This window comes from Onychomys torridus, chromosome 15, assembly GCF_903995425.1.
Source record: "Onychomys torridus chromosome 15, mOncTor1.1, whole genome shotgun sequence".
Classification (NCBI taxonomy): domain Eukaryota; kingdom Metazoa; phylum Chordata; class Mammalia; order Rodentia; family Cricetidae; genus Onychomys; species Onychomys torridus.
This window is the reverse complement of record NC_050457.1, coordinates 27,635,150-27,661,914: the sequence shown is the minus strand read 5'-3', so window position 1 is coordinate 27,661,914 and position 26,765 is coordinate 27,635,150. Positions and strand designations below refer to the sequence as shown.

The 26,765-nt window shown below is 42.5% G+C and overlaps 2 protein-coding genes across 5 annotated transcripts in view; one reads left to right on the top strand and one right to left on the bottom strand.

The window, feature by feature from the left end:
* The window catches only part of Trappc13 (trafficking protein particle complex 13), a 40,664-nt gene extending 39,274 nt beyond the window's left edge, over nucleotides 1–1,390 (top strand). The window contains exons 13-14 of one of the 4 annotated variants that reach the window (XM_036207237.1): nucleotides 171–318; nucleotides 438–1,390. In XM_036207237.1, coding sequence (XP_036063130.1) covers nucleotides 171–318; nucleotides 438–545 — 256 coding nt within the window. In that variant the 3' untranslated portion in view covers nucleotides 546–1,390. Of the gene's footprint in view, nucleotides 1–167; nucleotides 319–437 lie in introns of all 4 variants that reach the window. The other 3 variants (XM_036207236.1, XM_036207239.1, XM_036207238.1) reach the window with 3 other exon arrangements.
* Nucleotides 1,391–4,177: 2,787 nt separating this feature from the next.
* Sgtb (small glutamine rich tetratricopeptide repeat containing beta) overlaps nucleotides 4,178–26,765 on the bottom strand; it is a 38,723-nt gene continuing 16,135 nt past the window's right edge. The window contains exons 6-11 of the mRNA XM_036207197.1: nucleotides 16,629–16,733; nucleotides 13,769–13,907; nucleotides 13,608–13,670; nucleotides 10,901–10,938; nucleotides 10,593–10,676; nucleotides 4,178–6,412 (exon numbers count right to left, since the gene is read on the bottom strand). Of these exons, the coding sequence (XP_036063090.1) occupies nucleotides 6,301–6,412; nucleotides 10,593–10,676; nucleotides 10,901–10,938; nucleotides 13,608–13,670; nucleotides 13,769–13,907; nucleotides 16,629–16,733 (541 nt within the window). The 3' untranslated portion in view covers nucleotides 4,178–6,300. The remainder of the gene's footprint in view (nucleotides 6,413–10,592; nucleotides 10,677–10,900; nucleotides 10,939–13,607; nucleotides 13,671–13,768; nucleotides 13,908–16,628; nucleotides 16,734–26,765) is intronic.

The window sequence follows — 26,765 nt, the reverse complement described above, 5'->3', positions numbered from 1 at the left end:
TCATTCCATCTTAAGTCAAATAATGGCATGCTCGTTTCTTCCATTCTTTTTCTGGTTTTTATTCTCCCGCACACCCAGAAAGTAAACTCACTTGAAAAATAGAAGGAATGTGATGGTGTCTTCTTAGGAAATAAACAAGATTCATTCCTGCTCTCTGATTGTTTCAGCAGTGAAAGGACGATGGATCTGGTCCTGGAAATGTGCAACACCAATTCTATCCACTGGTGTGGGATTTCAGGAAGACAGCTGGGGAAGCTGAGCCCGAGCTCCTCTCTCTGCCTGGCCCTCACTCTCCTGTCGTCGGTACAGGGGCTCCAAGTACGTGCTCTTGGGGTAACCAACAGGGTGGGCTAAATGACTGCTTCTGATAGCCATATTTCCTCTAGTAGTTATCAGTGGACAAGAACTGAAGTCTCTCTCTCTCCCCCCCCCCCCAGAGTGTCTCTGGCTTAAGACTCACTGACACATTCTTAAAGAGAACCTACGAATATGACGACATTGCACAAGTCTGTGTGGTCTCCTCAGCCGTGGAAGTGGAAGCCTGAGGAAAATTCCCAATGTTGAATTTCTTGTTAATCACAGAACTGCTCTCCTTTTTTTGTCAGCTTTGTGAAATGATCAGTAGCAAAAATAAGTGTATGTTATTTAAATTTGTTTTCTGTAAAATAGTTAAATATTAAATATTTGTTGCAAAAAACATAGTTTTTATCCTGTGAATTATATTCTAAATGAACAGAACATTTCCCTATTTTCTATACATATTCCATGCCCTTTAAGATAACTGTTGGCTTTTGTTTTCACCAAGCTCTAATTTTGAGGCTTTCTGTCTACCAAGTACCTTTTTGTAAAGGGCCGTGTATCGGATGTTGTAGGCTCTGGAAGCAGATGAATTCTGCCATTTGAGCACAATAGGAGGGTGTCCAAATAGCACCTGCTGGCTAGAGCCCCTGGGCTACAGTTTACTAATTCAGTCTGGAAAATGCTGTTGGTTTTAGGACTTTGGAATTTTCAAAATACTTTGTGTCATAATTCAGTTAAAGTAATCATCGCCAACTACAGTCTTCCCTGGGTGCATAGTCAACAGAAAAGCCTCTGAAACAATCCAGGTCCCCTTCCTGTAACCTGAGTATTTCTTAACACAGGATAACCATTTTTAGTTGTTTTCAAAATCACTGTATATGTCTGTGTCAGTGTACACATACCAACACACATCTCACAGACACTCAACAGCAGACCAGAATTGGTTAACTTTTTTTTTTTTTAACTTTTATTGATTCTTTGCCGATCGCACATCCTGCATCCCAATCCCACCCAACTCTCCCTCCCCCATCCGCCCTCCACCCTTGCAACCTCACCCCCAAAACAAAACAAAATTGAAAAGAAAAACCAAATAAAGCTAACAAACAAAACAAAGCATAAATAAATAAATAAATAAATAACCCAAAACAACAAAAACAAAATGCGAACCGAAAGGGGAATCTCACCGTGGAAGCTGTAGTGTGGTCATCAAGTCACACAGTTAACCCTTTCATGTGTACTCACAAATGTTCATTGCTGTGAGCTACTGGTCTGGTTCGAGCTTTCCCCCATCATCACCACCCAGGTGAGCTCTCCAACACATGCTCTGGCCAGCTCATCCAATGCAGCCTGCAACAAAGAGCAGGGCCAGTTCTGCTCTCAGGCTCTCGGGTCCTTTCACCCACCCTCATACCCCTGGGAGCTCCACTGTCCTGCCCAGGCAAGGTGCAGGGCCTTCTCGGTTGCTGTAGGGGACAGAGGAGGCGGGGGTAGAGGGGTGGGAGTGTCATCTCTTCTGCTCTCAGGCCCTCAGGGCCAGCTCACCAGGCATCTGGACAAGGTCAGCTCTAGTGCACTGTCCCGGTGAGGTGTAGGGACCACTCTCCCAAGTGCTTGCCATAGCCCGTGAGGGATAGGGCTAGTTCTCCAATTCCCGTGATCCTGAGGCCAGCCCTCTTGCCCGAAGAGGGTAGCAAAGGATGAGAGGGGAAGGGCATCTTTCCCTCATCCATGCCACATGGCAGATGAAGGAGGTGGGGTCAGCTCTGCTCTTCTCATGCCTTCAGGGCTGGCCCAGCTGCCTCCTGACCACTGGGTCAGCTCTAGTGTGCTGCCCAGGTGAGGGGTGGGGCCGTCTTTGGGGGCCAGGTCTCCTGCCGCAGTATCCAGCAAGGAGCAGGACCAGCTATCCTGGAGTGACTCGGTTAACTTGTAACAAGGTTAATAATTTTCTAGTTGTTTTTTTTTTTTTTTCCCCAGAGCTGAGGACCAAACCCAGGGCCTTGCACTTGCTAGGCAAGCGCTCTACCACTGAGCTAAATCCCCAACCCCAAATTTTCTAGTTTTAACCTAAAAACTCCTGGGGTTCTCCCACTGAGAAATTTATTTTCATAATACATATATAAATGATTCGCAGCTTTGTATCTGATTTTTAATTCTCATATCATGTACTAGTATAAAAGTTTTGTCTGTCCATATAATCATACCCATTCCTGTCAGGAACAAATGAGAAAAAAAAATAAAATAAAAAGGCTTTAACCAGCTTTGCAACAGGAATGTAACAAAACGTTTGCTGTTTGATCAGGAAAACATAAATCCACAATGTTAAATAAACCTTATCCTACAAGTTACAATTCTCAAGTATATAATTGCTTACATTTTTCTTGTTGTTGTTGCTGTTGTTTGTTTTTCGAAACAGGGTTTCTCTGTGTAGCTTTGCTCCTTTTCTGGAACTAGCTTTGTAGACCAGGCTGGCCTCGAACTTACAGAGATCTGCCTGGCTCTGCCTCCCACGTTCTGGGATTAAAAGCATGTGCCACCACCGTCCTGCTTAATTGCTTACATATTACAAATGCATTAAGTCAAACACAAAACCCTTTTTCTTAAATGCATAAGTATTTATTGCCATGACAAATTATTTGGTCCAAAATGAAAGGTATATTCAGAAGGCTTGACCCTCACATTGGTCGTGATTGATGAATGTCCAGCAAAACAAAATGCAAGCAGTGAGAACTGAAGTCGGTTCCTTTAGGACGACCACGATTGGTCAAGTCAGTTTGTATTAGCATTATTTCAAGCATCCTCTCATGACTGAACCATGTTTTCATTCATTCAGAATTTAAAAGTTACTCTGCTATATACTTTTAATTACAAAGTCTCTTCTGTGTATAAACAACATAGGTACATACTGTTCATACTCTAAATAAAAGTTAGATAAATGCCATCTTATAAAGGATCTGTGTCAACTAGTATAAAAACTAGATTGATGATTTGGTACAGTAAATGAAATTCCATTTCCATAAAAAGGGCATGTTCAGTTTTGCATAGCACGGTAACAGTTTCAGCTGCTCCAATGAAATGGGATCACGGGAGTCAGGCATTCCTAATTAGAATGAAGTTCAATGCCATCCTGTTTCTCTCAGCAAATGTATTTCCCAGACAAGTGGAGGGGGGGGAATACCTAGGAAAGTGTCTTAGAATTTTAAGACACCTAGCACAATCAGACCACACACACACACACACACACACACACACACACACACACACACACAAATCTTGAAATAGCTTGCAGTTTGATGATTGCAATGGAATGGAGAAACCTGAAGAGAAGGAAACTCCAAGGAAGTGGGAAGCGACATCTGGTAGTTTATTCGTTCCCAAAGAAACAAACTAAGAAGTGAAATGGAAGATATGCCAGTTCCTTAATTTCATGTAAAAACAAGAGCTACCTTTAGCCAAGGGTGTTAGCACATTCCAAGCCGCTGATGGGAACTGTTAATTCTTACCAGGATATTACTGGTCACTTGAGTTGGGAACTATTTCTTCCTGTTCTGTTTTCTGAAAGAGTTGTATAGAACGGGTATTAGTCTCTCCTAAGACTTGAATAGAGTTGGCCACTGAAATCATCTGAGCCTATTGGGTTTCTGTTTTTCCTGGAAGGTACTGACATTTCTTAACAAAGATGCCTCTTCACATTATCTTCTTCACAAAGACTGATTTCCAAAAGTTGTTAAATACAAAAATCTAGGGCAACTCCTGTTTTTTAATTGTCCTTTTTGTTGTTTATTTGCTACTGGGGTGTTTTTTGTTTTGTTTTTGAAACAGGGTCTCCTGAAGCCCAGGCTAGCATCGTACTCACTGTGTAGCCAAGAATGATGTTGGATTCCTGGTCCTGTCTCTATCTCCCAAGGGTTGGGATTACAGGTGCACATTACTATTCCTGTTCCACGCAGTACTAGGGAAGCAGAGCCCAGGGCTTTATGCCAGGCAAGTACTACCAACTCAACTATGCTCCCGATCCCCCCAGTTTCTCTTTTAATATCTACAGGATCAGTTTGGTAATATATCTGCTCTTTTTTCTTTTTTAATGCAATGATGGACTTGAACCCATGGTCTCACGTACTAGGCAAGCACTCTCACTTTCATCTCTGATACTGTTCATTTGTATTTCCTGTTTCCTAGTCAGTACACTAAGGATCCACCCATTTTCCTGAATTGAAAGCATGTTCTAGGATTATTAACATAGTCAACACTGGATGACTGGTTTTTTGTGGTCAACTTGGAATTTTCTTTCATCGTAGTCATAACCTTTAGGCAACCAGGGAGTATTCCACCCTGTAAAGAACACTCACTGCTGAATGTAAGCCAACACAACACGGTTCTATGACAGAGGCTCTCCTCTTCTCTACCACAACTGTGTTTCGTGTCTGTCCCACGTGAGCCTGAGCCCAGCTGCTTGCTGGCTATTTGAGGAGAGAACTTCAACCTTATGTTGTACTAAAGCTGAGTTCTAACTGCATCATGCACTGTTTAAAATGATGATCTAAACCAAATTTGGTGACATGACCCTAAACCAGAATTTTTCATTAATTTCCCACACTTGATGCTTACAGTGAAATCACAAAACCACTGTCTCACAAAAGGCAAAAAGGAAAAGGTTAGTTTGGAAACCTCAAGATACTAAATACACAGACTGAGAAGAGTTGTGGGAAGGCCCTGACCACCCCATTAATTTTTAAATTACTTTTTCACCTCTCTCTCATCGCCTGTAAAATCATTACATACCGGGCCCCATTTAACCAAGTTTTTAGTTAATAGGCAAATTCCATTTGAGACTGGACTTTTCCAATCCCTTGATGCTCCTAGAGTCATGCTACTAGCATCTCATGCCATTTCTTCCTACTAACCATGTGCCGGATGCGTAAATACGGTAAGATACTTGAAGTCTCCTGTTATGTTTAAATTGCAATAAAGTAAAGGTAAGCGTAAGACTGACATGCCAAGCCGAAGTGCAGCAGAGGTTTACACAAATGAGCAATGATAGTGATAGATGCTTCTCTTAGCCATCCAATAATGATAAAATAAAAAAAAAAAAAATCATCGTTGACGGGCACATAATTAAATTCCACTTAGAAATCCCATCATTTGGGGTCAAGTCGGTGGCTTTTTCAAGTGTCACTAGCTACTGCTCTTGGTAAGTTTCCCACCAATGAAACTGTGACAATTAAGCTGTGATCATTAAATAGAGCAGTTGTGTTCACTGACTGACCCGACCGGTACCCTTAAGGATCTCTAAGTGTGTTTCACTATGTACCTAACTGACCATGCAAATACTATCAACACTAAACTACAGACAAGACTAGTTAAAATCTATGCAGAAAACCTGAGCATCCTACCACGCTTTCTGTACATTCACAGTATCTTTAAAGCATCTCTCGTACCAAATATTGCTTCCTGCCGGTTCTGAAGATTCCCTGTCCCCTGTACAAGCTGCCCTCCAGATAGTACCGGTACCCACGACAGATGTGCATTACCAATGGTAGCACATACCAAAGCTGCTCTCCTGACGGTTCTTCTAAACCAGCTGGAGAAGTCTTTCTACTTAGTCATGGCCTTCTCAAAACCCATGGTCTAGGGAAACCTGTAGCTAGAGAACTTTCCAATAAATAGCCCTACTATTCAATAAATATACTCTGTACTAAGTCTGATATACAAATATGATGATAAAAGTTTTAAAATGGGTGGGCCCTTGTCCCAAGACTGTATTAGCACTTAACAAGGCTACTGATGGTTTGTTTCCAAAGGAGTTTGTATTATGTTCAAGTCTGTGATAAACTATTTTCTAAACGGATGGATTCTCTCAGGTTTACACAAGGGACTTAACTCCATTATTTTCAGACATTGTGTAGGGTGGATTTCGTTACTTTGTTTTTGGCTATTATCTACAGGTGGACATATCAGAACCACAAGCTATCTGTACTGGGCACGAGGGTCCTTAATAAGTCAGGAATGCTCTTCTGTGCTGCTGCTGAACGATCTGCTCCGGATGTGATTTCTCAGCTGCTCTATGAGTTCAGGATTCTGTTGCTGGATCTGCTGAGCAAACTGCTGTCCCCTGCAGGAAAAAGGCAGAATAAACTGGGTGGGGACTTTCCAAGTCACAGAATGAATACTAACGCAAAAGGAACTGCAGGGAAATTTTCCTATAGACACAAGTTTTAGAACTATAACATTACCAATATTCCACATAGCATTACTACAGGACAGAGAGTTTGCACGGTGTGTGTGTGTGTGTGTGTGTGTGTGTGTGTGTGTGTGTGTGTTTGTGCATTTCATGTATTTCATGTGTGTACAGATGTACATGTGGCATTCAAAGGACAGGTGTTAGTATTTGTTCCTCAGGTACCATCTACCTTTTCTTGTTTGTTTTGAGACAGGGTTTATTGACCCCCGGAAAGCTGCAATTCAGGTTAGGCTGGCCACCAGGCCCGCAAGCCCCAGGGATGCTCCAGTTCCTAGCTCCCCAGCACGGGAATTACAAGCCATCACTCTGGTTTTGTCCTGTTTTGTTTTTACAGTTATGTTCAGGGGATGGAACTCACATCTCCATGGTAGCAAGGCAAGCTCTCCACCAACTGAGCCATCTCTCCAGCCAGGACAGAGTTCTTTTTTGGAAATAAAACACCCTTTGCTTGTCAGCTTTTTGGTGTAGACCTCCAGAAGAAACAAAATGCCCAGACTAAAGTAGGAGTGCTTGAATTGGATGTAATCTACTGGTCCACACATCAATCAAAGAACTAAAGGGTGTGTGCCTTTACAGTGTGCCCTGAAACAATGCTCTTAGTGCCATGTCTTCCTAGTTTCTTAGGAAAGGCCTAACAATTCCCAGGCTGGATCCTAATAGGTCACTGAAAAGCAAAATTTCTTTTTTGGGAGTTGGGGGTGGGGTGGAGGGGCGTGAAACAGGGTTTGTCTGTGTAGCCCTGTCTATCCTGGAACTCACTCTGTAGACCAGGTTAGCCTCAAAATCAGAGACCCGCCTGCTTCTGCCTGCTGAGCGCTGGGATTAAAGCCGTGCACCACCACCACCTAGCTAAAAAGCAAAATTTTACAAGACAAAATTTTAACATAGGCCTAGGAATGTAGTTCAATGACAGAACTTTTTTTAAAGGTATGTGTGTATGCGTGTGTGTGTGTGTGTGTGTGTGTGTGTGCGCGCGCGCGCACAAGCCTAGGCCAGAAGGGATGTTGAGAGTCCTCCTCTGTCACTCCCAGCCTTTCCCTGAACCTGGCACTTGCATTTTCTTGGGTAAGGTAAGCTGGAAGCCAGCAAGCCCCAGTGGTCTATCTCTGTTCTTTTGGACCTGGAGTTAGAGGTGTGTATGGGATGCCCAGGTCCTTATGTGGGTGCTAAGATGAGAACTCCAGTTGTCATTATTGTATAAGCAAGTGCTCTTAACCTCTGAGCCACCTCTCCAGCCCAAGAGAACCCTTTCTGGCATTCCTAAATCTCTAGGCCCAATCCCAGCCCTTCATTAAACACACTCACACACAGTTTTGTAACAGGATGGTAGTACACATCTACAATTCCAGCAGTCGGGTGGGAGGGCCAAGAAGATCAAGAGTTCAAGACCACCCTCAGCTGCATAGTGACAAGGACAGCATGGTCTATATAAGATCTTGTCTCAAACAATAAAGAGTTTAGACAGTTTGTACAAGCTGCCATGTGGTTCCTGGGGTCTGCTCACTTTTCTGAGTACTGGTGAAATTCCTATTCCTTTGTTTATGTCTCTTTTATTCAGTTGCTGGTCAGAAACTACACAGCATTTTCCTAGTACTCTGGGCTTCCCTGCTCTTTCTCTGAAGCCCTCCTCCCTACCATGTTACTTATGATGTTGCTGCCATATGGCTGGCTTAACTCAAGCAGCATGGATTTTTTTGATGGGGAAGAGGGTTGTTGTTTGGATTTTTGTTCTTATTTACCCTTCTCGTCTCAATTCTTCTCTGGATAGCTGCTGAGATTTATAGCCTGCCTGTACTCAGGTTTTTCCTTTAAACTCTAATAAAATGGTCCTTGAGATTACAATAAAATAAGTTTATCACAAATACTTGGGTTTGTGACTTCAATTGCATGTACTAAACATAATAATCATGCCACTGATTTAAAGAGCACTCTAAAAATGCAACATTCAAAGAGGTGAGTGGTTTTGGTTACAAATTAGAAACTGAAACTGTGGCTTTCTATAAACTTGACAGTGTCAGTATCAAACACACATTCAAAATGCAGTGTCTTGGGCAATTCCAACAGACAACAACGTGCTTGGGTGTGTGAGGCCAGTGAGAAGAAGCACTGAGGAGGCTTGAGTGAGCTCCCTGAGGGTTCTTAACATTAATAATGTAACATGATTTTGGAACTCATTTTATTTACTTATTTTTGTGATGCTAGGGACTAAACCCAAATGAGTGATCTACCACTAAAGTGAAGGTGTTTTTGTTTTGTTTTTTATTATGTATACAGCATGTATGACTGCAGGCCAGAAGAGGGCACCAGATCTCATTACAGATGGCTGTGGTTGCTGGGAATTGAACTCAGGACCTCTGGAAGAGAAGTCAGGGCTCTTAACCTCTGAGCCATCTCTCCAGCGTAAAGGTGTTTTTAAGCCAGGTCTGGGGGCCCATGTTTGTAATCCCAGCATACTCAGGAAGATCACCCTAAATTGGAAGCTAGCCTGGGCTACAGAGCAAGACTATGTCTCTACAAATCTTAAATATGAATCTGCATCTAATTGGTACATATTTTCAGTAGACATATGACTACCACTTAAACCCCAGAGTAGTTAGTCAAGCTACAAAATTTAAAAAAAAAAAAAAAAAGTCTTAGATCTTCACTGGTAAAACTGAAGGATTAATCACTTTTCATTTGAGATCACAATAAGTGTGCATCAATAAACAGGTCACCAACCCTTAGGGATCCTCTGTAAGTGTAGATGATAGAACTGATATGCCCTTGTAAGAAACTGAGGACCCTAATTCGACACTGAAAGTGACAAAAATTTAGCTGTAAATCAAAAGACTGAACACTTTGGTGAATGGTCTGAGCCCATAGGAAGTTAAGACTTGTTCCTCAGCTCCTCTAGTTATCAGTTATGATTCTGCATCGAAACTACCTGGTTTTCTGTGTTTGCCTACTTGCTTGATGCAACAGGGTATCATTCTGTAGACCTGGCTGGTCTGTAACTCACAGAAATCCACCTGCCTCTGCCTCCCAAGTGCTACAATTAAAGGTGTGTGCCACCACACCAGGGTTCTGCCTACTTTTACTGCTAATAACTCTGGCTCTCGACTGATCTGTTGATATGTGATGGTCCCCTGAGGAAAGAAAAAATCCTGTGAACATGCATGATGTTTCCCAAAAGATAGAGCTGGCCACATAGTCTACCCTTCACTTTAAAATGTGACTCCTATTTATCAACTTCTTAGAGATTTAATACATTTAATTAGGCAAGTCATTTTAACAGTAAAAGATTAAGATAAAAGCCTTGACCCCTTAGAAACAGACTATATGGTTCTAAAACTAACCAACAAACTAGGCTGGTTAGTTTTTGTCAATTTGACACAAACCTAAACACAGCAAGGAAGAGGGGCTATCAGCTGAAGAAGTGCCTCCATCAGACTGGCCTGCAGTAAAGTCTATGGAACGCTTTTCTGATTTAATGATTAATATGTGAGGGTCCAGAACACCGGAGGTGGTGCCACCCCTGGACAGGTGGTGCTCCATGTATAAGAAAGCAAGCTGGGGGGTTGGGGATTTAGCTCAGTGGTAGAGTGCTTGCCTAGCAAGCCCAAGGCCCTGCGTTCAGTCCTCAACTCCAGCAAAAAAAAAAAATAAAAGAAAGAAAGCTGGGCCAGGCAGTGGTGGTGCACGCCTTTAATCCCAGAACTCGGGAGGCAGAGCCAGGCGGATCTCTGCGAGTTCGAGGCCAGCCTGGTCTACAAAGCGAGTTCCAGGAAAGGTGCAAAGCTACACAGAGAAACCCTGTCTCGAAAAACAAAAAACAAAAAACAAAACAAAAAGAACAAAGAAATAAAGCTGGGAGAACCATAGAGAACGGCCGGCAGGCAGTGTTTCTCCATGGTCTCTGCTTCAGTTCCTGCCTCCACGGTCCCTGCCTGGAGTTCCTGCTCTGATTTCCCTTCATGATGAAGCTGAAATAAAGCTTTTCCTCCCAGGTTGCTTTTGTTTGCTTACTGTGTCTTATCAGTCTGATAGAAAGCAAAGTAAGACAAACACTCACGCTTGGATAAGGCTAGACAGGTCCGTTAGGCCTCCCACTCCAGCAGCAGGTCCTCCAATGGCATTTGTCATCATTCCTGACATTCTAGGATAAGAAGAGACACACCATGGAGATGAGCATATACTCTTCACAGTGAGAAGTCAGTCAGATACATCAGCACCACAGAAGGGGCTGGATCAAACATTTAAGTTGACCTTAAGTTCTAAGTGACTGGAGTTCAGTGCATTTTCATCAATTGTGAGATGATATGCCCGAATTAGGAGCCCGGCAACGAGAAGACAAAAGCAGAGGAGCCCCTTTATACTTACAGCTGTTGAACCTGAGGGTTCTGCATTAAACTTGCAGCCTGCAATTGAAAAACAGTGTTGTCCATTAAACGACAGCAGTAATGCTTAGGGATGTTACAATGATTTTGTAAAGGTAGAGGAGTGAAACCTGATGAGACACACCCCAATGTTGGGTGGAGTTTCAGTGTGCTCAACAAAGTAAATGGGAAGGTACAAGAGAGCAGGCTCTGTAGAAATTGGTAACAAACAGGGATGTGAGATTTTGGCAATAAAAAATACACTATTAATGGAGGGTATTGCCATTACTGATCAGATCAACAGACCAAAAAGGAAAAAGAGAAATCTTAAAACTATAAAGATCTTGTTCTTTTGTTTGTTTTGAGACAGGGTTTCTCTGTGTAACCCTGACTGTCCTGGGACTCCCTCTATAGACCATGCTGGCCTCGAATTTGGGGTTAGAGGTGTGCACCACCACCACAAAGGTGGAGATGGTGTACTCTTTTTTTTTTTTTTTAAGATTTATTTATTTATTATGTATTGAGTGTTCTGCCTGCACATATGCCTGAACGCCAGAAGAGGGCACCAGATCTCATCTCACGGATGGTGGTGAGCCACCATGTGGTTGCTGGGAATTGAACTCAGGACCTCTGGATGAACAGCCAGTGCTCTTAATTGCTGAGCTACCTTTCCAGCCTGAAATTTTGTAGTCTTAAGAAGGATGACGCCAAGGAGCCATATGCAACTGACTGTGCCATGGAGACCAGAACAGCCCTTTGTAGTGGGCCGGAGATGAAGGACGGCCTCCCTGCTTCCTTCACAGAGAACAGTGGCAGGCCAGCAAATCCTCAGAAGTCCATTTTAATCAACTGTCAACCTGGCCCTTCTGTTATTTATTTTCTTTATAATTTCTATTCCTTTTATTTTGACATCACAGAGGATTAAACCCAGCGCTTCTTGAACACTAAGCATATGTCCTAACGCTGACCTATATTCTCAGCCCTGACTTTACTTATGTGTTTGTGTATTTATGTATTAGAGTGGTGCTGGGAGATCAAGCCTAGGGCTTCAAGAATGTTCTCTATGTGCTCTGCCCCTGAGGTCCACCCGCAACCCGACCCTAGCCCCTTCTTAAGAATCAAAAGGTGTGCTTTGAACCCTCATCTTCTGCACCTCCTACGCAGTGTTGTCATGCCTTGTTTGGGTATATAACAGCTCAGAGACTAAATTTAATCTGAAACTCAATTCCATTTTCATATTCTGTTACAGTAACATAACCTGAGAACAGATCTTGCTTATAACCTAGAAATGAACAAGCCAGGTTTTAGGACATCACAAGACTTAAAAGGGGGCATGTGCTTGCCAACAAGTAGGCAAGGCCAACTGGATTGAGAGAGAACTGTGTCTTTCGGTTGAACTAAGGATGTGATGATTGTACAACACATTTCTCTGAACAAAGATGGCTAGGAACTGCTTCCTATTCCAGGAGCATAGAACAGGATGAATGTTTGTGGGGTTTGTTTTGAGGCAGGGTCTCACCTATGTAACCAAGGCTGACCTAAAACTCTCCATCTTCTTTCCTTAGGCTTCCAAGTGCAGGGATTGCAGACATGCATGACCATGCCAGGCAGCAGAATGTTTTCATGCAAAGCATGCAGTCACCCACAGGGTACTATAGACCCAAGTAATATCCTATACCCACTAAGTACTGGACCGAATCGTGATTGTTTTCCAAGACTCCTAAGTTCTTTTGTTGATTTGAAGAACAGAGGGGAAGTCTAGGGTGTTGCTTAGTTCTGTAGGATGCTGACGGCCTCAGTCCAGTCTTCAGCATTGCATAAACTGCAATGTAGTAGTGCATGCCTGTAATCCCAGCACTTGGGAGGCAGAAAGATCAAAACTTCAAGGTCATCTTCAGCTACATACCATGTTTGAGGCCAGCCTGGGCTACATGAGAGACTGTTTTTAAAAACATAAACTCTTTGAACAGAAAACAGGCAACAATACTGAGGGGCAAGCTTGGGTAATCGCTATAATGAAAATCCTCAGATATAAATTGATAGATGGATCTTCCTAGGACCAGTTTTACATGACATTGGGGTTTTATGTTACATTTATTTATTGACTGATTTAGAGCGGCGGGTGTGTGTGTGTGTGTGTGTGTGTGTGTGTGTATGTACGCACATATGCCATCATGTTTGTGTGGAGGTCAAAAAGCACCTAGTGGGAGTCAGTTCCTTCATTCTACCATATGGATCTCAGGAATTGAACTGGGATCACCAGCTTGTGCAACAAGCACAGTTATCTTCAGAGCCATCTCCCCAGCCCAAGACAGTGGTTTTTCATAGATTTGCAAATTGGCAATCTAATGAAAAAATACAAGCATTGTTTTATAAAGTACACATAGTCACATAAACATTGACTTTTATATTCCAGTTTAGGAAAGCTACAGGCTTTCTAAGATCCACCCTGGCTTCCCTCTGAGGTGAAGCACCTCTGTCTTGCCTCTGCCATAAACATCTGCCACTTCCCACAAACTCCTTCATTTCTTAAATGTTGGAGCCTGCACTCTCAGTTCCTTGGGAGACGGATGCAGGAAAATTACTTGAACCCAAGGGCTTTGGGCCAGTGCCAGCAACTATGCAAAGACGCCATCTCCTTAAAAAGTATGGCAGTTAAGGTTTGCAAATATATAGTGGACAGGAGTAGATCAAAAGGAAAGTGTACTCACCATGGTGATGAACGCCGGGTTATTTATCAAGCTAGCCATGTCAAAGCTCAGCCCAGTTCCTGTCTGTAAAAAAGTTAGATCTGAGATTCACTTCAGCCACTAGGGTGTCAATCAACCCTGAAGGACAGATCTATTCCGAAGACATCACAGTGACAACTTACAGGGCTAGCCACCTCTCTTAACTTCTGTTCTGCTATTTTCAGATTTGACTTATAGGAATCATTTTCAGGATCAAGATCCAGTGCCTTCTGGTAGCTTGTAACTGCCTCTTCAAACTTATTCATGGCGGTGAGGGCCAGCCTTAGGAAACAGAGCAGAGTTACATGACAGCACAGCACAGTTTCAGGACGACAAATAATATTCAACTCTAATCCCGATTACACTGAATCCCTCATTGTATTATGGTTCCGAGAGCGAGCACTAAGATTCTTTCAGCCTGAATTGTCCCTTTCTGTTTGACTGTTGTCTCACCCAGGTCAGAGATGAAACAGATTTACCTTTCTACTTTCTTAAGACTGACATGTAAATAATTTGCTTTATGAATCTCCAGGCTGAGCCAAACAATCTTGTGATCATGTAAATCCGTGATGCTGACACCATTTCCAAGGACTCTAATAAATCAGGAGTGTCAAACCTTTTGACCTTATAATAATAATAATAATAATAATAATAATAATAATAACAACAACAACAGATGTGTCAGGTTGCATTCATCACTATCTGGGAACCATGCAGCTCACAGGCCTCAAGTGGGACACCTCTGCACCTAAATACTATGTACATCAAAGCATCCCACGTTCTTCCTTCCTAAAAGAACTTGAACAATAATAAATACTAGTCTCCCACTTTTTTTAACTGTTTCACTTCCTACAGCTTTTTTAAGCTATTGATTTATCTATTGGGGGAGGGGAATGCCACAGGACAAAGATGGCGGCCAGAGGACAACCACTGACTTGCTCTTTTCCTTCACATTAACTTGGGCTAGGGGATGGAGCTGGGATCACCAGGCTTCCACAGCAAGTGCCTTTACCTGCTGAGCCACCTACTGGCCTCAGTTCCTCATCTTCAGGCTCTCTTGTAATTCAAATAATAAATTACCATCACAGGCACAAGTCTACGCATTATGAAATTTCAATGTTTATCTTTCCCAACCTATAATTTGCTGGAAAATCACATCAGAATTAAGTAGTAATAGTATGTATGAAAAGATAGTATTGAGTGTCTTGTTTGTTCTAGGATTGTTTTTTAAACAAATTAATCTAATCCTTTCTTTTTCTGGATTACCTGACTGACTTCTTATGTAGACAAAATAAGAAATTCTTAAAATCCAACTAGTTTTCTATTACTTAGCCTTGAAGGACCCTCAGCAGAGTTTCCAATTAACTGTCAATAAATAGTGAAAGCCTACTATGTATCAGGTACTATTTTAAATATTGAGCATTCCACAGGTATTTTGTTTTTGTTTTTGTTTTTTGTTTTGTTTTGTTGTTTGTTTGTTTTTTGAGACAGGGTTTCTCTCTGTAGTTTTGGTGCCTGTCCTGGATCTCACTCTGTAGACCAGGCTGGCCTCAAACTCACAAAGATCCATCTGCTCTGCCTCCCGAGTGCCGGGATTAAAGGTGTGCACCACCACTGCCTGGCGCATTCCACAGATTTTTTAAAAGCTCCTAACTTTAAGAAAATTCCACCTGAGGAACAAGCATGCATACAGAATGGGTAATATTACAGAAAATGACAGCAGAGTGGGCTCTGAAATGGCCACACCCAGAAGATGTGACTGTCAGAAAGTAATTAGACAGAAGTTGGGAGAGGACTACCCAGACGAAGCAGAAAACACAAAAGCCCTAAGAAAGAAGTAGGTGTGATATGCTTAAAGTATAGGACAAAAACACATGAAACTGGAACACAGGAAACAAGGCAGAGAGATCACCTGGCTATGCTAGATCGTACGGGACCCTTTATGGTTCAGACTTTTTAACTATAGTTGCAATAGAATTATTTGCTATGTTTTGAGTTATGCTTGGGGGTTTTGGTGGGCAGGTTTGAGCCAGGGTCTTATGTGGCTCAGGCTGGCCTTGATGTTGCTATGTAGCCAAGGATGATCTTGAACTCATGATCCTCTTGCTTCTTCCTCCAAAGTGCTGGGATTGTAGGCGTGCAATACCAAACCCAAATTATGCAATGCTGGGGCTCAAATCCAGGGCTACCTGAATGCCAGGCAAATGTTCTATCTACCTAGATAACTCAGCTTTCTTGGACCATGCTTTAAAAGGTTTCACTCTGGCTTCTCTGTAGAGGATAAACGTTGGTGAGGTGTAGAATTGAGGCATAAAAACCAGTTGGGAGGTTACTAACGTAGACTAGGTGAGACTAGGCGGCACTTTGGGGCAGGCTCATGAGCAAGCTGGTCAACATCTGAATCCAAGATACATAAAAAAGTGAGAGTAGACCGGAAGTGCCAGTAGATGAGATGGATGAAAATCAACTCAGCTTTTGACCTAAGCATTGTGTAGAAGAATGCTGGGGAACGACTTAAGAAAAGAGCAAACGCTATTTGAAACACATGAAATTCAAAATGTCTATTAAATATTCAAATACAGAGATAAAAAACTAATGGAATGTGGTGAGTATGGAGTTCCGACAGAACTTAAGAGATCCAATAGTCAATTCTCACCCACAGAAATTAAATCTTAATAAAGTTTCCATGAACACAAAACGAACAAATACTAAATAATAGTTCCGGGGAAAATACATAGGTAGGGACCTATGAACCTTTTTTGTGTTTTTATGGCCCAGGCTACGAAGTGAGTTTTCTCACACAGGTTCGTGATTTTCCCCAACAACCAGTCAGTTGTGAAATACCCACGGCTGACCTCATTCTCAAGTATAATCATTTCCTCCACTTTATTACATCTATTTATTATCGCACAGGGTGCAATGTTAGGATATTCAACATCAAACTTTAACAACGGCATACACGACACTACTTGGCAATACTCTGGCCATGCTCTGAGCACTTACCCCATCCTTCCATAGGCCTTGCTGTATGTGGAATCGATTGCTATTGCTTTCTCACAGTCCTTTACCGCATCTGTGTAGTGACTTAATTTGCTCTGAGCAGCAGCCCTTAGAGGAAAAACCATTAGAATCAGGCAGCTTTCAAGGCACCAGTCCAGGCTCTGCAGGCATGAAACCGTACAGTTCTTGTCCTAGTTTTTACATCACTCTATAAATTTCTGAGTCAAACTGTCTAATTATACAACAATTTAAAAACAGCTCAAAACATCAGAAGAAATATGTAAGCATCCTTTTCCCCTTCGGTTTACAGAAAAGACAGATGTGTGGGTCATACCACCCACTTACCTATTTATTGCCTCTCAATTTGCCTGAAATGCAAACTGAAAATACTGGGCCCCTGGACCACTAGAGGGGCATAAAGAGAGGGCAGTTGCGATGGATTGGTCTCTTCAATAGGAAGGTTAACGCATAGCAAAATTCTTCAACCCATTCACACTTTCTCTCCTCCATTTGCTTCTGACACAGACTAAACTTTGTTTCTTCCAGTCTCTCGAAGGTTATAACTTCCCACAGAAGACCTCAGAATCTACTTCAGCAGAAGGCTGGAGAGGCCAACTCTAGGAACACAGCATCTGCCTCGGTAAACATCTTAGTAATTATGACCTGCCAATAATAATAACAATGCCAAGTAGGAAGAGTTCCCGCAGATGAGAAATGGGGAGGAAAGGGAGAAGCCCTAAGCTTCATCCTCAGAGGTCAACAAGAAGTATCAGCAGCAGAGAGAAAGTTGTATGAGCTCAGGCAGCAGAGCCAGAGCAGGCGATCACACCTTAGGTTCCCATGACCCTCCAAGGACATGTTGTGACCCTCCAAACACTGTACCTCCAAAACCTTAAGGTCATTCTAATAATACAGGCAGGAAGCCCTTGGCGGGGAAATAGTTACAAACTCTGAAATTGACTTGGATTCCTTCAGGTTCTTGAGTCTACAGCAAAAGTCCACAACAAACATCTCCCAGTCTCCCCGGCTTGCTAAGCTCACCCACAACCTGAGAAGCACTGCTCTCATTATTGCTACCTTTTTTCTTCTCTTATACTTAACGTTTGTCATCTAAATGGCCCAAACTTTTTGTTTGTTTAACTACCCAGTCGACCTTCTGTCTTCCTTGAAACTAACCAATGGTAATTTCATTAGGGACTTCCAAGCCTTTCTAGTAACACTCATGGAAACAAGAGAACTGATGAAAATGGGTGTGTGTGTGTGTGTGTGTGTGTGTGTGTGTGTGTGTGTGTATGTGTGTGTGTATGTGTGTGTGTGTGTATGTGTGGTGTGTGTGTGTGTGTGTGTGTGTGTGTGTGTACATGTCTACCTATGTATGTTCGTGTGTGGCAGACACCCTCACCTTTGACCTTGAGACATGGTCTCCTTCAACTTCATAAAGCAGGGCAGTTGGCTCTGAGCTTCTGGAGAGTTTCCGGCCTCCCCTCCTACCCCCAAGGGCATGCTGGGAATTCAGATGCTAGCACTATATGGTTCTAGGATCTGAGCTCAGATGCTTGGGATCACCAGCCTTGTGAAGTAAGCATTTTCACCCACTGAGACAGCTCACCAGCTATGACTAAAACACCATGCTCCTCACTGACCTCATCAGAGGATGTGGCCTCCACAAAAGGACGTGAAAGAAGGAAACTTGCTTTTTCCTCATTCTTGTTAGCAAGTTCATCTATCTTGTTCCTGAGGCATTCTTTGCTGGTGTAAGAATTCACTTCTTTGGAATTCCAACACAGACTGAAAATGGGCAGCTCTCTGTGACTTCCTTGGGACTCCAGCACCAGACTGGGACTGCTGAGACATCCAGTCTCCGGGACTGAACAAGTACTCGATTCTTAGCCTTTCTATCAGGAGACAGCATTGTTGGGCTACTCAGACCACAGCCTCTAAGCCTGTTGTTGTTCGTATTTCACTCTTTGGGGGGGCCCGCCACCCAGCTCCCAAATAAATCACACATAGAGGCTTATACTTAATTATGAATGCCCAGCCTTAGCTTGGATTGTTTCTTGCCAGCTTTCCTTAACTTTAAATTACCCATCTATCTTTTGTCTCTGGGCTTTTCCTGTTCTCTTACTTCTGTAAATCTTATTCTTACTCTGTGGCTTGCTGTGTAGCTAGCTGGGTGGCTGGCCCCTGGAGTCCTCTCCCTTCCTCTCTCATTCCCAGATCTTCTACTTCTCTTCTCCTTTTTTTATTTCCTCCCAGATTTCTCCTTCTATTTATCCTCTTTGCCTGCCAGCCTTGCCTATCCTTTCTCCTGCCTTGTTATTGGCCATTCAGTTCTCTATTAGACCATCAGCTGTTTTAGACAGGCACAGTAACACAGCTTCACAGAGTTGAACACGTGCAACATAAACAAAAGTAACACACCTTAAAATAATATTCTACTACATAAGCCATTCTAATAAATCACACACACACACACACACACACACACACACACAGAGGGAATTTTTTTTTCATTCCATTAGTTCTGCTCCTTTAGAGAACCCTGACTTATACAACCACTATTGTATTCCATCAACAATGAATGTTCAAAGTCAACGGCCAAATGTTAGTTAGCTATCCATGAATAGTGTTCTATAAAACCAGTCCTTTGGACAGGCAGCTAAAAGTGACACTGATAATCCTAGACATTGAACTGGGAATATAGATCTTCCAAATTTTCTGTAAGAAATAATCACATCTAGTGTAGATTAGTTCTGGTAACAATACTGGAGATCAGTCTTCACAACTAATGTGCATATTAATGGCTGGCACACAAATAATCCAGAAAGTAGATTTTGAAACAACAAGAGACTCATACTTTCACTAGACATGGTAATGTATGCGTTTAATCTCAGCATTGGTGAGGCAGATTTATGTGAGTTTAAGGATAACCTGATCCACATAGCAAGTTCCAGGACTATACAGTGAGGCCCCGTCTCAAGGAAAAAAAGAAAAGAAAGAAAAGGAAAAGACCTCATGTTGTTGCCCAATTTGACCTTCTAACCTATAAAACATCATAACTAAAACTCTGTGCCATTACGGTAAGGAAGGGATGAAGTGCATCCTCAGAGATAACTCCATTTCTGACCACCATAGAAAACTCTCATACACTGGTGATGTTCAGAGTTCGTACCTACTAGTGTATTCTGCCCAAGGTTTAAGCTGCACAAAGAAAACCAGTTCAGACGGTGAACCAATGCCTGAAACCCTGCCAACTCAAGTAGCTGAACTGATCATTACAAACCTACTAACCAGAATCTCTTCTAGAACTGACACTTCCTGAGAAGTCGAAGGTGAAGAGAAAACTTAACTGTGTGCCTGCTCTGGCTGTAAATGAAGCACTCCGCCTGGAGTTTGTATGTGCCTGCCTCCTGCTCTCCCCTGCATGACCACTCCAGGCTTCTCCTAAGGCAACATTCTAACTCCGCTGGAACCGAGTATCAAACCCAGATCTTTGCACATACTAGGCAAGTAATGCATCTGTGGGGGACCTGCAGGGACACAGACACTTTCTGAGAATAATGGATACAGCAATAGTGAAACACCATCCTTGCTCTCAACAGTGCTAGAGTCCAGGGCAGGGAGGGGGAAGAGAAAAGGCTAGCTCACTATAAAGAAGCAATGGCAAAAGTTGATGATATCATCCCAGGACTCAGGAGGCGGAGGCAGGAGGATCAGAAATTCAAGGCCAGCTTTAGGCACATAGTGAATTCAAGGCTAGTCTGAGCTATATAAGACCTTGTCTTAAAACAATTAAAAAAAAAAAAAGAGGGAGGGAGGGAGGGAGAAAGAGAGGTGAGAAAAGATTTTTTTTTTTTCATCTTTGACTTTGCATTTTGATTTTCAGCTGCCATTTTGAGTCACTATCTCGTTATGTAGCCAGGCTGGTCTTGAACTCTCCTTCTTCAGGCCTGAATCTCTCTAGAGCTGGGATTACAAGTATATGTTACCATGCTTCTCAGAAAAGGTGGCTTCGAGTCCACTTCTCTGTCAACCCTCAAACTGCTTAACTGAGGCCCTTCCGTCTTAGAACAAGATCATAAAAGTTTAGAGCTTGTTTAAAAAGTTAACATACCATCTTTTTTCTCAATGGAAAAAAAAAAAAACTGTACATGTGAGGAGTCAGATGTGGTACTGGGCACTAGTCCAGGTCTTCGAACATGATAGACAAGCACTCTACCACTCAGCTGCAGCCCCAGCCTGTTCCACCTTTAGCTTCTTTTTAAAATTTAAAAGGCATATGGGAAAAAGGAGCATGACTGAAGAGTCTCTGATCACTATCCTCCCGTGCTGACAGTGGGGAACAAAGCCAGGAGATCCAGCTCAGGAGAGTGTGTGTGTGTTGCGTGCATGTGTGTCTATGTTTGTGGGCACACACATGCCACAGGACACACATGGAGTTCAGAGGACAACGTTTGGGGGTGGTTCCTCCTACAGCAGGCACTGTGAGGACTGAACTCAGGTCATCAGGCTTGTTGGCTAGCACCTTTCCATGAGGAGCCCTCTGGACAGTCCTATGCTTCAATCCTAACAGCTTTAGGTCACAGACTATAAGCTAAGGTGGATTTATGCAGCTCAGAGGCCTGCAAAGAAAGCAAAACCAGGATGCATTGGAGTCTCCCATGGATGAAGCCAAACATGTCAACATCTGCACTCATGACAACGTGTCTGTACTATGCTTCCACTGTCTGGTCACGGAGCAGGAACTATGAACTTCAGAACCACAATGCAGGCAGATAGGCCATGTTTGTAGACACCTTCCCTTCCCTCACCTTTAGAACAAAAGCATGAATATCACTTGTGTTCTCTTTGTACAGAAAATAGGGCAGAAAAACTCATAGCTAGTGTACATTTCCTCAGCCATCAATAATTGTTATAACAAAACCTATTCTTTTTTTAAAAGATGTATTTATTTATTATTATTATGTATACAGAATAGGGTGCCAGATCTCATTACAGATGGTTGTCAGCCACCATGTGGTTGCTGGGAATGGAACTCAGGACCTCTGGAAGAGCAGTCAGTGCTCTTAACCTCTGAGCCATCTCTCCAGCCCCTACAAAACCTATTCTTATAACTGAAAAAAAGCTGTTTTTAGTTTTGCAGGGGGTCATTTAGTTGATTTAGGATTTCAATTTTTTTTAAGATTTATTTTATGTGCATTGGTGTTTTGTCTATGATGTATGTCTATATGAGGGTGCCCAATTATTTGGAACTGGAGTTACAGACAGTTGTGAGCTGCATGTGGGTGCTGGGAATTGAAGCCGGGTCCTCTGGAAGAGCAGTCAGTACTCTTAACTGCTGAGCCACCTCTCCAGCCTGAGTTTGGTTTTGTTTTGGAGGAGGTTTCACTATATAACTCAGGCTCACATCAAACCTGCCCTGCAGCACAGATAGCCTCACCCTGAAGAAGGTCCTGCCCCAGTCTCTGTACTGATTATAGGTGTGTGTCACCTGTGTTACACTCTTATTTATTTAGAGACAAGAGCTCACAATGTATCCCCAGCTGTCCTGGAACTTACTATGTAGGCCAGGTTGGCCTGGTACTCACAGAGATCTGCCTGCCTCTACCTCCTGGGTGCTGAGATTAAAGGCTTGTGCCATCATGCCTAGCAACAATGTATTTTGAAAGAAATATTTGAAGTCTAGGTCTAGCTAGGCTCTTTGTATCTATTACCACCCCTAACAGGGCACTTTGAAGTGGCTAGTATCATGTTTATTTTACAACTAAAGAAACAGATTATCAGCAAGTGGTGGTGGCACACGCCTTTAATCCTAAAGGCAGAAGCAGACGGATCTCTGAGTTTGAGGCCAGACTGGTCTACAAAGTGAGTTCCAGGACAGCCAGGGCTATACAGAGAAATCCTGTGTTGGGAAAACAAAAAGAAGGAAGGAAGGAAGGGAGGGAGGGAGGGAGGGAGGAAGGGAGGAAGAAGGAAGGAGGGAGCCAGGTTCTTACAAAGGATGAGTGAGTGCTCAAAGGTCACACAGCAAGTGAGTAGAAGAGCTGAGATTCACTGATCAAGTATCTCAGTGGGCTTACTTTAGAAATCAGCTAGAAAAAAAAAAAGCAAAATGTAAAATGATAGGCTCCTATTCCCATCCTTCTCAGAACTAAAGCGACTAGATGGTGGTACTAGCCATCTCTGTCACAATGCTCTGATGGTTCTGAACTTTACCCTGTGCGCAGGCACACAGGGTGGCGGGGGGGGGGGGGGGGACGACAAGGTGCCATCCACCTTCCTTTTTGAGATATGATCTCTCACTAGCCTGGAACCCGCCAGCTAGCCTGTGCTGACTCGCCAAGCAAGCCCCTAGGTCCTACCTATCTCTGGTTCCAGCCCTGAAAGTACAAATATGCACTGTGGCACCTGGATTATTTAAAAATGTGGGTTCTGGGGATCAAACTCAGGCCCTCATGCTTGCACAGCGGGTACTTTGCCAACTGAGCCATTGCCCCAGCCCCCACTTCTGCATTTGAAACACCACTCTCCATCCAGAAATGTCTTCCATTCTCTTCTGTCCATCCAGATTCTATGTCTTTCCAAACTGCTTCCAACTCTCTCCTCACCACCCACGTTTAATTCCATACAATTCCCTTTCTCCTTCTTGTATCTTTTATTCCATTTGAATCTTAGGTGATTCAACCATCTATCCCAATAGCAAGAGCCTACTAGAAAAAGAGTAACAGACCCAGCATCCAACACAGAAGAAATGTGAACACCAAGTGTTTTCAGAAACAGAAGACACACTGTAAAGTGCCCACATGCCATCATTTGTTGTTTTATGGGCACAGGTGTTAAGGCGGTAGGTAATCTACTTGCTTCGATATCACTGGAAATGTCTTAGATTTCTCTAATAGCTCTCTGTTTACCAGGCAAAACTGTGTGAGTTCCTGGGAGGCACAGTGCTACTGTTACAGTGTATACAAGATACGCCCCAATCTCTGCTCTTTGTGGTAAGAAAGAATACAAATCCGCATCTAGCATGAGGGAAAACATGCTAAACCTATGTAAGCGTTACATATGTGTGGTAAATGATAGATGCTCAAGAAAAAAAAAACCGTAGGCATTCAAAGAAGGACTCATGGGCTAGAAAGATGACTCATCCATTGAAGGCTAGGCTTCCAACCAAAAGGACAAAGAAGGACTCCTGTATCTGAAGTGAGCCTATCACCAGAATCCTTCAAAGCCAAACTAGAAGGTAAATGCCAGAGTAGCACATCATGACAAAGTAAAGTGTAGCTCATCCCAGTGCACTTGGTGGCTGCGGAACATTTTAATGAGCATTAAACTGTGAAATGGGGTGTGGAGAACCAGGCTCCTACCTGGGAGTCTGAGCCTCCAATTCTAAGCAGCCAGGTGGCCAAGAAAAATGGAAGTGGTAGTTGGCGAGGTTATAGCAGCCTGTAACCCCCAAATCCATAAAATTCCCCTGAAGTTTTATTCAGCATTTGTGTTAAATAGACAAATAAACCTTTCTAACTGTTTAATATTCAACAGCACGTTCTATTACTGAACTCCTCAGGGGAAAGAGCCCATTTAAATTCAAAAGAGAAGTGTATTCATTCATTTCAGTTTAACAGTAATTAAAAGCAAGAATAGATATCTCCCAAAATCTCTAAGCCAGTTGTAGCAGACATATGATTATTAGTGAATTCTAATCTCATGAAAAATGAACTATTTACTTAGGCTTGCATTTTTCATATATAACAAGTATGTGGCTTACTGTACTCTATAACCAAGCAATTTTACAGTAATATTTATAACATGTCATAATATCTCATGATACTCTGAAATTTATTTTCAAGGTCTCATCTACTGAATTAAATTAAAACATTATGTATATTTATCTAGTTACAAAATCTGTGATTCAAATATCAAAACGTAGCTTGGGAGAAGTCCTCTTCCTCAATTTATTTTTGGGTTTTCTGTTCTGAGATAGAATGATTCATTGGTTTTTTTACGTGTTTGTAAACAAATAAAATGGAGGTTCCCGGTACAGCTCATTCAGTTCTTTATGGAGCCAACCCTTCCACAAATAACTATACATTAAGGACAAAATCAGAAGCCTAAACAACAAGGTTTCTTCTCTTTTTCCTCCTCCTTTTCTTTGTGAGACAGGGGCATACTGTGCAGCCCAGGTTGGACTCAAATTTATGATATTTCTGTCTGAGCCTTCCTGAGTTCTGGGATTACAGGTGTGCACAGAAGTGTGCTCAAAGCGTGTTCAAAAGTGACTTCATTACTACTTGGTGGAGAGACTCACCAATCTTTTGTGCAAACAATGCTAGCTAGCCTTCTCTTAAGCTAAAAGCAAAACTGCTAAAGAAATGGCATAAGTGGGCTGGAGAGGTGGCTCGGAGGTTAAGAGCACCGACTGCTCTTCCAGAGGTCCTGAGTTCAATTCCCAGCACCCACATGGTGGCTCACAACCATGTGTAATGAGATCTGGCACCCTCTTCTGCATACATAATAAATAAATAAAAAATTTTAAAAAATGACATAAGCAATAATTCTACACTTACATCTCCCTAAAATTATTTTGGTGGCTTTTGTTTTGATTTGGTTTGGTTTTTTTTGAGACAGGGCCTCACTATGTATATCTGGGCTGGCCTGGAACTCATTATGTAGACCAGGATGGCCTCCAACACACTGAGATCCGTACCTCCTGATGCTGTTTGGTTTTGGTTTTGGTTTTAGCAGATGAGTATAGTATTCTAAATGAAAGTCAGAAAAATACTCGTATTACCCGAAGGCAACATGGGCATTTACAAGAATCATTTGGAGCCTATGCCAAGAAGGAATCTGCAATAAAAGTGCAGTTTCCCTCTTTGCCAGATGCTAGCACCAATGACTGATCCAGGTGTGGCAGCAAGCACCTGTAACCCCCACAATGAGTGGGCAAACCTCGGGCTCGCTGGCCAGCCGGTGTAGCAGCGTCTGTGAGCTTTAAATTCAGCGAGAGACACTCAAAAGAGAGCAGAGGGCAATAGAGGGAGAAACCCAAAGTCAACTCTGAGTTCCACATACAAGTACACACGCACACAAGTGCACACCCGCTCACACACCCTGTGGTGGTTTGAAAGAAAATGGCCCCCAAATGGAGAGGCACTATTAGGAGGTGTGGCCTTGTTGGAGGAAGTGTGTCACTGTGGGGGCGGGCTTTCAGGTGTCTTTTGCTCAAGATTCCCTCAGTGTGATTTTCGGTCGACTTCCTGTTGCCTGCAAGGCCTAGCTCCAGAACCACATCTGCCTGCACACTGCCATGCTCCCTGTCATGATGATACTGGACTGAACCTCTGAAACTGGAAGCAAGCCCCTCAATTAAATATTCTCTTTGTAAAAGTTGTTATGGTCATGGTGTCTCTGCACAGCAATAAAAACACAAACTAAGACACACACATACGCAGAATAAAAATTTTAAAACCTTAAAAAGTGAGATGGCTCAGCACATAAGAGTAACTACTATGCAAATGCTGAGCTGAATACCATCACTGGACCCCCATGAGAAGGAGAAGACAAGCTCCTGAAAGCTGGCCTTTGACCTCCACATTCACGTGTGTACCCTCACTCTCTCAAACATATACACATCATACACATACAATAATAATTAAAACAAGAAATAAGAAACTTTAGAAGAACCCTAACCACACATAACCAACATTTTAAAAAATGCCCTGACTAGCCAGTAAATATGAAGTACAATAATTTATATGAAAACACTAGTAAAATAGTGATAATTAATAATTAGGGAACCTAATGCTCATAAAGAGCATGTCAAAAATAGACACATTTATCCCTAGGGCAGGAAACAAAAGTAGAATAATTTTTCAGTTACTTGCAATTTTTTAAATGTTTGTAACTGGTAAGCCAACCAAATGCATTTTTATGGATAGATCTAAAGTCCAGGGAAAAAACATTAGAAACACAGATGTTCACCGAATCTAGATGACATTGAAAAAAATGGAAACAATCTTAGAGCCATGGTAGATAAAAGGTTAAATACAAGATACAGTCCACCCACCTATTCAAATACAACACTAAATGCTGGTTTGCTAGCCCCAGTTATAGGTGCTGGAAATACAAATGGGAACAAAAGGT